This window comes from Dendropsophus ebraccatus, chromosome 2 (genome assembly GCF_027789765.1).
Source record: "Dendropsophus ebraccatus isolate aDenEbr1 chromosome 2, aDenEbr1.pat, whole genome shotgun sequence".
In the NCBI taxonomy this organism is placed as follows: domain Eukaryota; kingdom Metazoa; phylum Chordata; class Amphibia; order Anura; family Hylidae; genus Dendropsophus; species Dendropsophus ebraccatus.
This window is the reverse complement of record NC_091455.1, coordinates 194,596,806-194,609,189: the sequence shown is the minus strand read 5'-3', so window position 1 is coordinate 194,609,189 and position 12,384 is coordinate 194,596,806. Positions and strand designations below refer to the sequence as shown.

Genomic DNA, 12,384 nt, shown 5'->3' with positions numbered 1-12,384 from the left:
TACACTATCGACGCGACATGCTGGGACTTGTAGTACCACAGAGGATGTGGGTAAACATCTGTCCATTAGAGCAACATGTGGCTGATCACACCCACCAACATAGAATATTCTGGGGGGGACCACAACAAAATATGGCTACTCTGGGGGTCCTAGTATTACATGAAAAATATGACATGCTGGGAGTTGTAGTACTGCACTATAGACGGGACCTGCTGGGACTTGTAGTACCACAGAGGATGTGGGTAACCATCTGTCCAACATGTGGCTGATCACATCCACCAACATATGACATGCTGGAGGGGGGGGGATATGGCTGCTCTGGGGGTCCTAGTACTACACTATAGGTGTATAACATGCTGGGAGTAGTAGTACTACACTATAGGTATAACATACTGATAGTTGTAGTACTACACTATAGGTATAACATGCTGGGGGTAGTAGTATTACACTATAGATATGACATGCTGATAGTTGTAGTACTACACTATAGATATAACATGCTGGGAGTAGTAGTACTACACTATAGGTATAACATGCTGGGGGTAGTAGTATTACACTATAGGTATAACATACTGATAGTTGTAGTACTACACTATAGGTATAACATGCTGGGGGTAGTAGTATTACTCTATAGATATGACATGCTGATAGTTGTAGTACTACACTATAGATATAACATGCTGGGAGTAGTAGTACTACACTATAGGTATAACATACTGATAGTTGTAGTACTACACTATAGGTATAACATGCTGGGGGTAGTAGTACTACACTATAGATATGACATGCTGATAGTTGTAGTACTACACTATAGATATAACATGCTGGGAGTAGTAGTACTACACTATAGGTATAACATACTGATAGTTGTAGTACTACACTATAGATATGACATGCTGATAGTTGTAGTACTACACTATAGATATGACATGCTGAGAGTTGTAGTACTACACTATAGGTATAACATGCTGGGAATAGTAGTACTACACTATAGGTATAACATGTTGGGGGTAGTAGTACTACACTATAGGTATAACATGCTGGGAGTAGTAGTACTACACTATAGGTATAACATACTGATAGTTGTAGTACTACACTATAGATATGACATGCTGATAGTTGTAGTACTACACTATAGATATGACATGCTGAGAGTTGTAGTACTACACTATAGATATGACATGCTGAGAGTTGTAGTACTACACTATAGGTATAACATGCTGGGAGTAGTAGTACTACACTATAGGTATAACATGCTGGGAGTAGTAGTACTACACTATAGATATGACATGCTGATAGTTGTAGTACTACACTATAGATATGGCATGCTGATAGTTGTAGTACCACAGAGAATGTGGGTAAACATCTGTCCAACATGTGGCTGATCACACCGACCAACATATGATATGCTGGGGGGACCCCAAAATATGGCTGCTCTGGGGGTCCTAGTACTACACTATAGGTATGACATGCTGGGAGTTGTAGTACTACACTATAGATGACATGCTGAGAGTAGTAGTACTATCCTATAGATATGACATGCTGAGACAGCCATAGTGACAAGTGTGACATCTCCAGCAGCAGCCATGACTGTATACATAGGTGCAGTCTGTTCTCTATATACACCTCTCCCCACACTCTCCTGGGTGCCAGCCTAGCCTCCCCCACCTGAGCCCCCCTCACCCAGCCCCATGGGGTGCTCCCACCCCCCTTCTAAGACCACTAGGGGGGCTGAGGTGATGTCGTAAACGAGAAGTGTCGTAAACCAGGTGCGGACCTCGCCAGGGGGAGAGGAGAGCAGTGCAGGCAGGGAGGGAGGAGGGAGGTGGTGGTGGTGTTAGGAGGGGCGGGGGAGGGAGGTGACTCGAGCATTTAGACACAAGAACGAGAGGATCATGGCGGATGGCCCCAGGTGTAAGCGCAGAAAACAGGCGAACCCCAGGCGGAATAACGGTGAGTGCCGGGCCCGGGGGGAGGGCGCTGCTGCGGCCGGGGGCCGGGGTGCTGGGCATGCTGCTCCCCGGGAGGAGCGGGGCCGGGGGCCGGGGCTGCGCGTACCGTTATGTTACCTGCTGCCGCCTCCTCCCTGGACCGTTAGACGCATCTGCTCCCGTGTTACTGTACGGAGGCTGCCGGTCCCGCACCGTCCCCGTTATGTGTCCCCCCTTGGACCCCTGAACCCAAACTTCCTCCATCCCCCCCGATCCCCCTCCCCTCCAGGTAGTGCAGAAGTAGCGGATCAGCGGCCACGTTTATTCTACAGGCGCCCCCCCCTCCCCGGCCTGGCTGCCGTTCTCTCCCAGCATTGTTACATTGGAGCAGGATCCATGGAACTTTCCGGGTACGGGGGCTCCCCGGGAGTTCTGTTACCTGGGTGATGATCCCGGCAGCGGCGGGGGAGGGGGATGGTGCCCACTGCTCAGCCCGACACTGTTGCTGCAGTACAAGTGTATCGATTGTCTATCAGCACATCCCCTGCTGCGTCTATAGGTGACAGGTATATATATATATACTGTGTATACACCTATATACCTGCCAGGTACAGCTCACTCCTATCACCCAGCCCCTATAATAAATCCATTCTCTCTCATCCTCTATAGGAGCTAGAAAGTCTGGCTACTGCAGCTGCTGCAGAACCTCTTTGAACTATTATTTTTTTAAAGCTGAATCCCGAATCTTAAGAATTCTATAATATCCTTCCTATTCAGGTCTGATTTTATTTATTTATTTTTTTTGAGGGGAGGGGGCAAATATTTTTGTATGAACTTCCTTGCCAGGTTGGTTATCGATTTGATCGCTAGGTGTAGTGTCCCTTTAAGACTGACCGGTCTGAGCGAAGATGTTCTGCAGTAGTTTGTTTACTGCAGTGTTTTTTTTTTTTTTTTTTTTGATTGACAGGTAGCAGGAAGTGACTTCTATCACCTATATCCCTGGCTGTATACTACTTGCCACTCTGACCTTAAATGGTTGCCCTAAGGGGGGGTATTGCCCCCCCCCTCTAGTGACTAAGTGACGCCCCCCTTCACCCATTGGCTTAACCCCTTTGTGGTGTATGGCAGCTGACGCTAACCTGGCACTGCAGAACAGTCCAGCTTCCTCCTACAAGGGGTTAATAGAGCAGTTTATTTGATCATATTTCCACCCACTTTGAAGGTAATTTTCCTACTCGCAGTCACTCCCTCTGCTGGTTTCCATTCCTCTTTTTTTTTTTTTCTGATGTCTGATCTATATCAGGGCTCCGTCCCTATATTGGCCGGGTGCAGTTCTCCTTTGTACAGCTATCTAGGTGCTGGTTAGGTTATTTTGGTTGGGTGGTTTCCAGTCTGGGGGTGGGTGGGTGCTGATGGTGATAATGATGATGAGACATTTGGGTGCGGTGAAAGCTGGGGAATGGCCTACAGAAAGTTGTGTTTTTTTTTTTCTTCTTCTTCTTCTCTCCTTTGGTCATCTCTCCCCTCCTTCTACAGAGAGGTACCTGCCTGTCTACAAAGGGGTGGTGTCTGTATGCAGAAAGGGGGGCCCCTTCTTACTCCGGCCGCAGCCTATATAAGGGAAACATTTACATTTCACACTCCGGCTGCCTTTTCATTCTTACCCCCCCCCCCCCCCCCCTCCTCTTCTTGTCCCCCTCCTCTATATCCCTAGTATCAGGAGTTTCATCCCACGGTTGACGGGCACATTGGCAGACACTCCCAAGGGTTGAAGTGGGTTAAAATAAAGATATTTCCCAGATGAAGGAAGGGGAGGAAATACTTGTTGTTTTATCTCACCCCCCCCCCCCCCCCCTTTCTTCCCCGCTGCTGACACTTTGTAGTATTATGGGTTTTGTGATGATGGGACTTCCTGTCTCACAAGGATTGTATAGGGAAGGGATTTGTACTCCGCCGCCGCTCCATGCCAGCCCTATAGTTTCCCCCGTTATGTTGCCGACTTGTAATAAGCAGCTCGCTTTTAACCCCTCATAGTGGGCTGAAGGAATAGGGAAGCTTGTTAAGATGCAGGGCAAGGTAAGTTTGGAGATGCTGATGCTGGCTACGAGGGGGGAGGGGGCTTCTTGTCATTGCTGACGACATGGGTTTTGACATGTGGGCATGTGCCACCCAGCGTCGAAACCTGTAAACATGTTTACCTGGGCACAAGGCAAGCCTATTGGATTCTATGGGAAAATAAACCTAGATGGGTTAATCTGATGCCCTGAATGTGCCAGGATCTATTGCCATCTACAGGAAATCGCTGCACCAAATGGCAACTTCTTGTGCAGGTAGAGGAATAAGAATAATAATGATAATAAAAAATGGTGTTTAGTTCCTTCCTGCAATGCCGGGCAGAGCCCCTCCTGCCTGCTGCCTCCTCCGATCTCCAGGGAAGCATTGATTTACCTCTCGCAAGGGCTTTTTTTTTTTTTTTTTTTTTTTTTTTTTTCCCTTCCTCTCCTACCTTCTGTTTTAATGCAATTTTTATAAGCTGCTGACATATCGCGTGGACTGCTCCATGATGCCCCACCCTGGCAGCAAAGGTGCACTGGGCAGGGATCATAGAAACCAATCTCATTTCAGGTATTTTTTTTTTTTTATACTGACGTCACCCCGTCTTGTCTCTGATCCGGCATAATCTGTATATTTTTGGTCACTCTAGATAGAATGTTTTTTTTTTTTATTATTATTTATTTATATTTGTAAATAAATATATATATATATTTTTTTTTGTTCTGCTACTTTGTTGCTCTTGATGGAGTTTTGTTTAGTGTTTATGAGGTTTCTTCTGTTTATGTAAATATGGAAGAAGAAGAAGAAGAAGGTAGGTGGGATGATTATGGGGTTGGGGGCACTTTGCAGCAAGGTGCATTGAAAGGGGAGGGAACTGCTAGTAGGTAATGGAAGTTGACAGCCTGTAAACTAATGGAGAGAGCGTTTGGCGAGTGTATGCATTGGGCGTCACAGTAATGCAATTGCTCATGTATTATAAAGCTGCATTAGAGGGAACGTTTTATTACTCGTATTGTAAAGCTCCATCTCCCTTGCATGTAGGGAAAGAGAATTCTGATAAGCTTTTAAGCCCTTTTGTGGTGTGCGGTGCTGTACGGCGATAGACTGGAGTAGCGTGGAGTATTTATCTGCTCAGTCCAGTAACAGTCAGGACAAATGCTATTAAAGGTCTGTACAGATACAGTGGGGGAGGAGTCGCCTCTTAAGAATGACTTGCTATTTTCTCCTGTCTAAAATGTCATTCAGTGGGTGAGGTGAGGCTGACCTCTACTTTCGAAACGTGTCAACTGGATGGGGCGACGGCCCATGGCGGACCTGGAGACAATAAAATAACGTAAATAAATGAGCTCGGCCTCCAGTGACTCAGATCTCATTCTATAGATGGTAAAACCTTTTACGGATGTAGCAGAGCTGAGTTGGTTATATGCCATAATTTAGTGGGTTTTTTTTTTGTTCTTACCAAAAAGGCCAGTTTGTTATTGGGAAACGACAGCGTAGGTTTTGCTGCAGTTGTGCCAAACTAGAGGTTCAGCTTGACGACATAACGAGTGTTATTATGTATATGGGCTTATATAACGTTATATAGTTATAGATTGACTCTTTACAGATGTAGCAGTCACTGACTTGTGCGTGCATTTTATTAGCACATACAGTTCAGCTCTGCTACATCTGCCGTAATATAAACAACCCAAACCAGAATTAGGTCTGCTGCCTCTGTACAAATATAGACAACCAGAACCCAAGCTGAATACTGCTACATCTAGAGAACCGAAGCAACTCTGCTACATCTGTGCCAATAACCAGAATCCAAATTCAGCTCTGCTACATCCTAAAATAAATAAGCAGTCACCATAATCGCATTGGTCTATCACAGGTTATTATAATTTTATGAAACAAGTCAATGACAAACTCCACTCTGCTTCATCAGTCTATGCCAGCTGCAGCCATGGCAGAAGTCAACCTACTACTACATATTTTAAAAGTGACCTCTGGTTGCTATCTATATCCTCCCTGCTTAAGGCCATTAACTTAAAGGTGTTAACAAGTGTCAGGATGTCAGGTGGTGGTGGTGACGCCTGGGATACTGCATTCTTTGTTGCAGCGTCCTCCCCCATTTTTAACTTCTACTTTTAACCTGGTATCGTGTTCTCTCGAGCTGGATTTGAAACTTTCATTTGGGGAATAGAGGAATTCGGCCTAAGTGAACATTCCAGGCTCGACGTGCTCATTTTTAGGGCCAGATGATTTTATGTAATTTTTTTTTCTTTTTAGTTTGTGGGAAAACAAAATAAATAAAACAAAACAAACTTTTTTTTTTTTTTTTTTTTTTATACTACTTTAGATGGGACTGCTCATAATTCCTGCCTAGTCACCCAACTTTCCCAGAATCCTGTATGGCAAATCAGTTATGCAATGAAGCATCCTAGATCACAGGGTGACGACCGGCTTACTAGTTGTTGCACAGACTATAGGAAATCATTGACAACTTGATAAATCAGGGAGCGTTTGAAAAGTTTTTTTTTTTAAATTTTTCTTTTTTACTTATTACTTTTTGCTTTTTCCTTTTAGCTATTGCCAGGTCTCACAGCTGGGCCTTTTGTGGTTGAGAATAATTTTTTTTCATGTGGATTTCTGTATATGAAGGCATCCATTCTGCGCACACACACACACTTGTTCTAAAGGGAGACCCTGGACTGTTCTCTCTGAAGTATCTGTCAGTTTGATTGCTAATTCAGACCAATATTTCCTGTATTACCTTCTATCCATCACCTTTTGGATCTGAATTTACTTCAGGAGATGTAGCAGAGCTGAGTGTGTCCCTTGGTGGGAGGCTGGTTTGGCCTTATCTGTGAGGAGGGGGAATATACATTAAATCGTACAGTTCCCTGGAACTCTTATCACAAGAACAGGCCGGTTTAGTCTTGTTCACTTTTTTTTTTTTTTTTTGGCAGATCCCATTTTGCTGTCCGCCATTTTTAATAATTTAATTTTTGAATTTCTCTGCAGGGAAATTAATGGTGATACATATAAGGGTTCAAGTACCGAAGTAAATCTATATTCTGATTGAACACGCCACTATGTGCCTCCATATGCAATCACCTACAATACAGTAGAGTCCCAGTGGTCCCATAATATGGAACCGTAGGGACTTCTGGTGCCACCAAAGAAGCTGAAATTTACAACTTTGGATATTGGCCTTTTTATAGCTACTCGCCCCAATCTCTTTAGTTTTCAGTGTTTCTGCCGCACCCTCCTACGGGACAGGCAAATGGTATTACTCTAAATCCACTGGCGCTGCCTGCGGACCAGGAATAGCAACATGCGGGAGAGCAGAGGACATACTAAAATAGAACAGCGATGGTGCCATGAGAAGCCTTGTCCTCCCTCCCATTGCCTCCGCTTCATTATGCATTTTATGCCTCTACCTGCTGCATTATCTGGTGGTATTTTATTTTTTTTTTCTTTAAGTTCCCATTTACATTGACAGGTTTTATTTTTTTTCCCCCGGCTCAGCTGACTAGTACCCCAGCCCTCCCTCCCCCACCTAGAGGATAGAACTTCAGCTCAACTAATACTTTTTACTCTGTAGCCAAATTGGTTTGTGTTGGAGTCCCAGAACTTTTTTTTTTTTTTCCCCACTTCAAGAATTTTTTTTTTTTTTTTTTTTAGGGTGCACCTTATATCCTCTGATACCATAGACACACAGGTAGTCTGGCGATTTATTGTAACTGAGGGCTTATACACCTGGAGGAGCCTGGTTCTTGGTGGCCATTTTTTAAGGGAGAAATAGATGCAATTAAAACTTACAAAAAAAAAAAAAGGAAATATATATTATCAGTTTTATTTTTTCTCTTGTAGGAAAGTAGATAAATATGAAAAAAGATTGATCTGTTAAACAGACACGATTTGATATCCTCTAGCTTTATCCATCGCCCTACACTGTGAATAGAAGTTTAAAACTGATCAAGATGGAGAGCAAAGCATCCAGGGTTTTTTTTTCTTGTGCCGAATAGTGTCTAAGATATCCTATGCAGATTCACCTCTGAGTCAGAGGCTCCTTTTGGGGCCTCCGTGCCAGATTCAATAGCAGTAAACAGAGCCGGCAGGTCTGCTCCATGACGGACACCAATGGAGCCCTACATTCCCCATTATCTTTAATGGGTCCCATCAGGATTCTAGATGGTGCCCGTCATTTTATTGGCTATTATGTTTTTTTTTTTTTCTTTTATTTGAACTGTACATGGGGATACAGTCCCCAACACACATATGAACTCATCCTAAAAAAAATATAATGCTACAGAAACGGTTGCATCAAGTTGATGTATCCGTTAAATATACGTGTCAACAGGGTCTTATGTGCGTCCATCTGTGATGCATTCTAAGTGGCGAATTCATCTAGGCTCCCATATAAGACATCTGGAAGCAGCTGTTATGGGGTCTGCAGGTTGGGGGGGGGGGGGGGCACGCTAGGATGAGAACTTGTGTAGGGCTACTGCAGTATGTAGGGTCTCTGATACATGGTACTATTGTTTATACCGTATTACACCTTATGCTGCTTCTTCCTTGCCTTACTATAAGTCATCTCAGTTAACATAGCTATACTTGTACGTGTGGTCAAGTTAAAGGGGAACTATAAGCAGGTTCGTACATACAAACCTGCTGATAGGTGCCTGTACCGGCGTTCCTCAGCCCCTCAGTGCACTGTCCCACCCCCCTGCTGCCTCTTATGTCCCCCCTCCTACTTATGCATAGGAGATGGGCATGGCTATTTATGCATAATGGGAAGGGACATAGGAGGCGGCGGATGGGACAGTGCACTGAAGGACTGAGGAATGACCCCATTGCATAATTTGCATATATCATTAGATCAAACTACAGAGTAACTGCACCACAGAGCGAGCGAGAGAGAGGTAAGAAGAGCAGAGCGGGAATGTGCAAGTACAGGTACCGATCACCTGCTGATAGTTTCCCTTTAAATATTTTTGTAGATATATTTATTTAGCAAACTCGTCGTCTTCTCTTGATATTCATGCACTTTTTCTCTCATAGTTAACAACTCGTTGTCTAGGTAATGGACCACTGCTCTGCTCTAAAAGCAGTGCTGTAGTATACCTAGTGTCTGTATAGGTATAATATACATATTTATATATACTATACATCATGTATGCACCATGGGGACATCTATGAATCCTAGCGCTGGGGCGTACGCCAGAGAGAAGCTGCAGATTCGCCCCTTCTCCCTGGTGTATGCATGCTGTTTACCCCACTTGCCTGATGGGGTGCAAAAAGTTGGGAAGGAGGTGTGGCCTCCTCCTGCACCTCATCTATCATGATTCACGTCTGCTTGCAGATTTAAATCATGATTCAAGTCTACACCTCGAACGGGGAAAATGGGCGTACGTCAATCTTCATAAATGTCCCCCCCATATCTCTATACAGCTACATTATGGCTATATATACACCCACCAGACCACTGTTTTTAGAACTGAGTGATGGTCGGTAACCTAGACATCAAGCTGTAAACAATGGGAGAGAAAGCGCGGCATGTCAGGAAGAGGCGTTTGCTTAATGTATGTTTTTTTTTTTCAAAAATATTTAACTTGAGGAGCGCTACAAGCATAACTATATACCCCTTTAACTTTGTATCTGCCTCATAATACAGTGGTACCTTGGTTTAAGAGTAACTTAAGAGCTGACAGTTTTTCAAAATTGTGACTTTGTTTAAGAGCATTGCTTTGATTTAAGAGCTCCCTGTACTGGATTGGAGGAGAGTGGGGGAGGGGCCTGGTGTGCATAGCGGGGTCTACAGCCCTGGACTCTGACCCAGGAAGGCTCCCTCACCTTACAAATCATAGCAGATCCACTTCAGGCTGAGGCTTACATCAGGGGACAGGACTCTCTTCATAGCTTTAACCCCTCTCTCCCCAGAGTGCATTTATGTGCCCACATCTGCCCTGCTCATTCCTTCTTGCTCCCTGCAGTGTCTGTAAGTCCTTGTGTTTCCCATCCTCTCCATTCCTGCTATAATCTGCCTGCACTCACACTCGGCTATACACACTGCTGTATAGAAAGGTTTCTGTCACTGTCCTCCTGCACAGCTCTGTGATTCTCACTTCCTGATTGGTCCATGTTGAACACACACCCCTTCCCCATTGCTGTCATGTGACCACACAGACCTCTGCTTCTCTATTCTAGTCTGTAATACACTACTGCATTATGTGGATCTGCAGCTCCATCCTGTATCTACAAACTGCTGCTGTTTTTTGTTCAGGTTTATGCACTTACTGTACATTATACTCCACATGCTGAGTGCTATACTGTACAGTAACTTATAATATCACATATTCAGCTGTTTCTCATTGTTTGTTTCATCCGTTTTACATGTTCAGAATTAAAAAAAAAAAAATAAAAAAAATCATTATTTTTGGGGTGTGGAACCAATTGTCTACATTTCAATAATTTCTTATGGGAAAATTTGCTTTGGTTTAAGAGTGATTTGGATTACAAGCGCGGTCCTTGAACGAATTATGCTCGTAATCCAAGGTACCACTGTACTCTGCAAATTGTAGTACAAATTTTTTTTTTTTGGGACAACACTGCTCTACAGTGGAGACAAAGAAACAAGGGTTGATGCGTATCGGTAATGGTGCTGCAAACAATAACTAGGGGCCACATCACGCGGCCGTCTACCAATGCATGCGAACACATCTCTGTAACGTTAGCTATAACTGGAATTGCGCTTATATGCGGTAAAGCGATACCTTGTGCTCAGTTGCAAAATCGGTACCCCTTTTAGCTATTAAAATATTTTGCCGTTTTTAATGTATTCGAATCTTGGATTTTTATTAAGTAGTTGCTATGGGGTCAAATGTGAATGAGGAGCAGAGGAAGGTGTGTTTATCCAGAGGGCTGTGCTGGTCCATGCAGCCTGTCAAGTCATCCTTCAGCTAAACTCATTACATTGCATTGTGAATTCTGATCTCATCCAGGTCTAGAGAGCCATCTGCTCCGCTCAGCCTTCATCCAGCTTACGCAGGTCTCAGCGCATGGCTATGTCTATGCTACCCGAGTCATTGTGCTGTGGATTTGTCTTTTTTTTTTTTTTTTTTTTTTTCTCCATCCGACCGGGGAGTGAAGTCGCCCCTTGAGGTGCTGTTTTATAGGAAAAATACACCAAATAGAACAACCTAATGCTACCAATTAGAGGTTGTGTTTCCATTCAGAAGATTGGTGTTTGACCTTAAGGCCCGTCAATAGTCGCACGTACGTGACTGCGGTAGTGGGGGGCGTCATTGAACTTTTATGGCGGTATAATGTGCTCTGTGAACTTGTGGTACAGTCGGTTACATTACATTGGTTTAGTTGTTACACGTCACTTTAAATGTACAAATATTGCCTGCTTTGTGTATAGTAAACTATACGCCACAGAGCTTTATATACTTATAATGCTTCAGTGCCTATCACCAATGATTCTTTATGGTTTTCTAGGCTTCATTTACAAAATACAGGCTGCTACCAAAAAACCCCTACCTTAGACTATTGCAAAACTACAACTCCCAGCATGCCCAGACAGCCTTCGGCTGTCTGGGCATGCTGGGAGTTGTAGTTTTGCAACAGCTGGATAGCCACTGAGTGTGTAACACTCCTGTAGGGCACACACTACGTTAGTATGGATGTGTAGTAGGCCGGAGTGTACATGTCGCATTACTGCAAAAAGGTATGCCACCATATACCATGGCAAAACCATAGTGGGAGCTTTATAAAGCAGTCTTTGTTGCCCATAGCAACCATTCAGAGCTTAGCTTTCACTTTAACAGAGCTCGTTCATATGTCAAGGCTGAGCCCTGGTTGGTTGCTATGGGCAACAAAGGATATCCTTAAGGTGATCATACACTTTCTACTAAATAATATAAGATCTATGGCGGTCCCAAAATGCTTCCTAGTAGGCTACATTCACTCCATTTAAAGGGGTTATCCAGTGTTAGGAAAAACATGGTCACTTTCTACCAGAGACAGTAGGAATCTTGTCTCCAGTTTGGGTTTTGGTTTTGCAGCTCTGTTCCATTAAAGGCAATCGAGCTTAGAGGTGATGTCCGGTGGGAGATAAAAAAAACAAACATTATGGCATGAGGTGGGGGGGGGGGGGGAAATAAAAAAAACAATCAACAAGGTATAGTCACCTTTCCCAGTGCCTGCGCAAAGCTGTGTCCTGCTACTGGACCCTGTTTGCTGTCCTCTGAGCTTTCCCATTGGCTATGTCGCGACCTGGCTGATGGATGCCCCTCTCAGCCAGTTAATGACTGGGGTGGGACACTGCTGCAGTCACTGATTGGCTGAGCAGGCTATTTCCCTTCCAGCCTGAAGTGTCATGGGCTCCATTATAATTCAGTAGACCGCA

The 12,384-nt window shown here is 44.1% G+C and overlaps 1 protein-coding gene across 2 annotated transcripts in view; it reads left to right on the top strand.

Moving 5' to 3' along the window:
• The first annotated feature begins 1,869 nt into the window (after window positions 1-1,869).
• ZEB1 (zinc finger E-box binding homeobox 1) overlaps window positions 1,870-12,384 on the top strand; it is a 91,993-nt gene continuing 81,478 nt past the window's right edge. Inside the window, exon 1 of one of the 2 annotated variants that reach the window (XM_069958989.1) lies at window positions 1,870-1,953. In XM_069958989.1, coding sequence (XP_069815090.1) covers window positions 1,896-1,953 — 58 coding nt within the window. In that variant the 5' untranslated portion in view covers window positions 1,870-1,895. Of the gene's footprint in view, window positions 1,954-4,151; window positions 4,262-12,384 lie in introns of those variants that run through there. The other variant, XM_069958990.1, reaches the window with a different exon arrangement.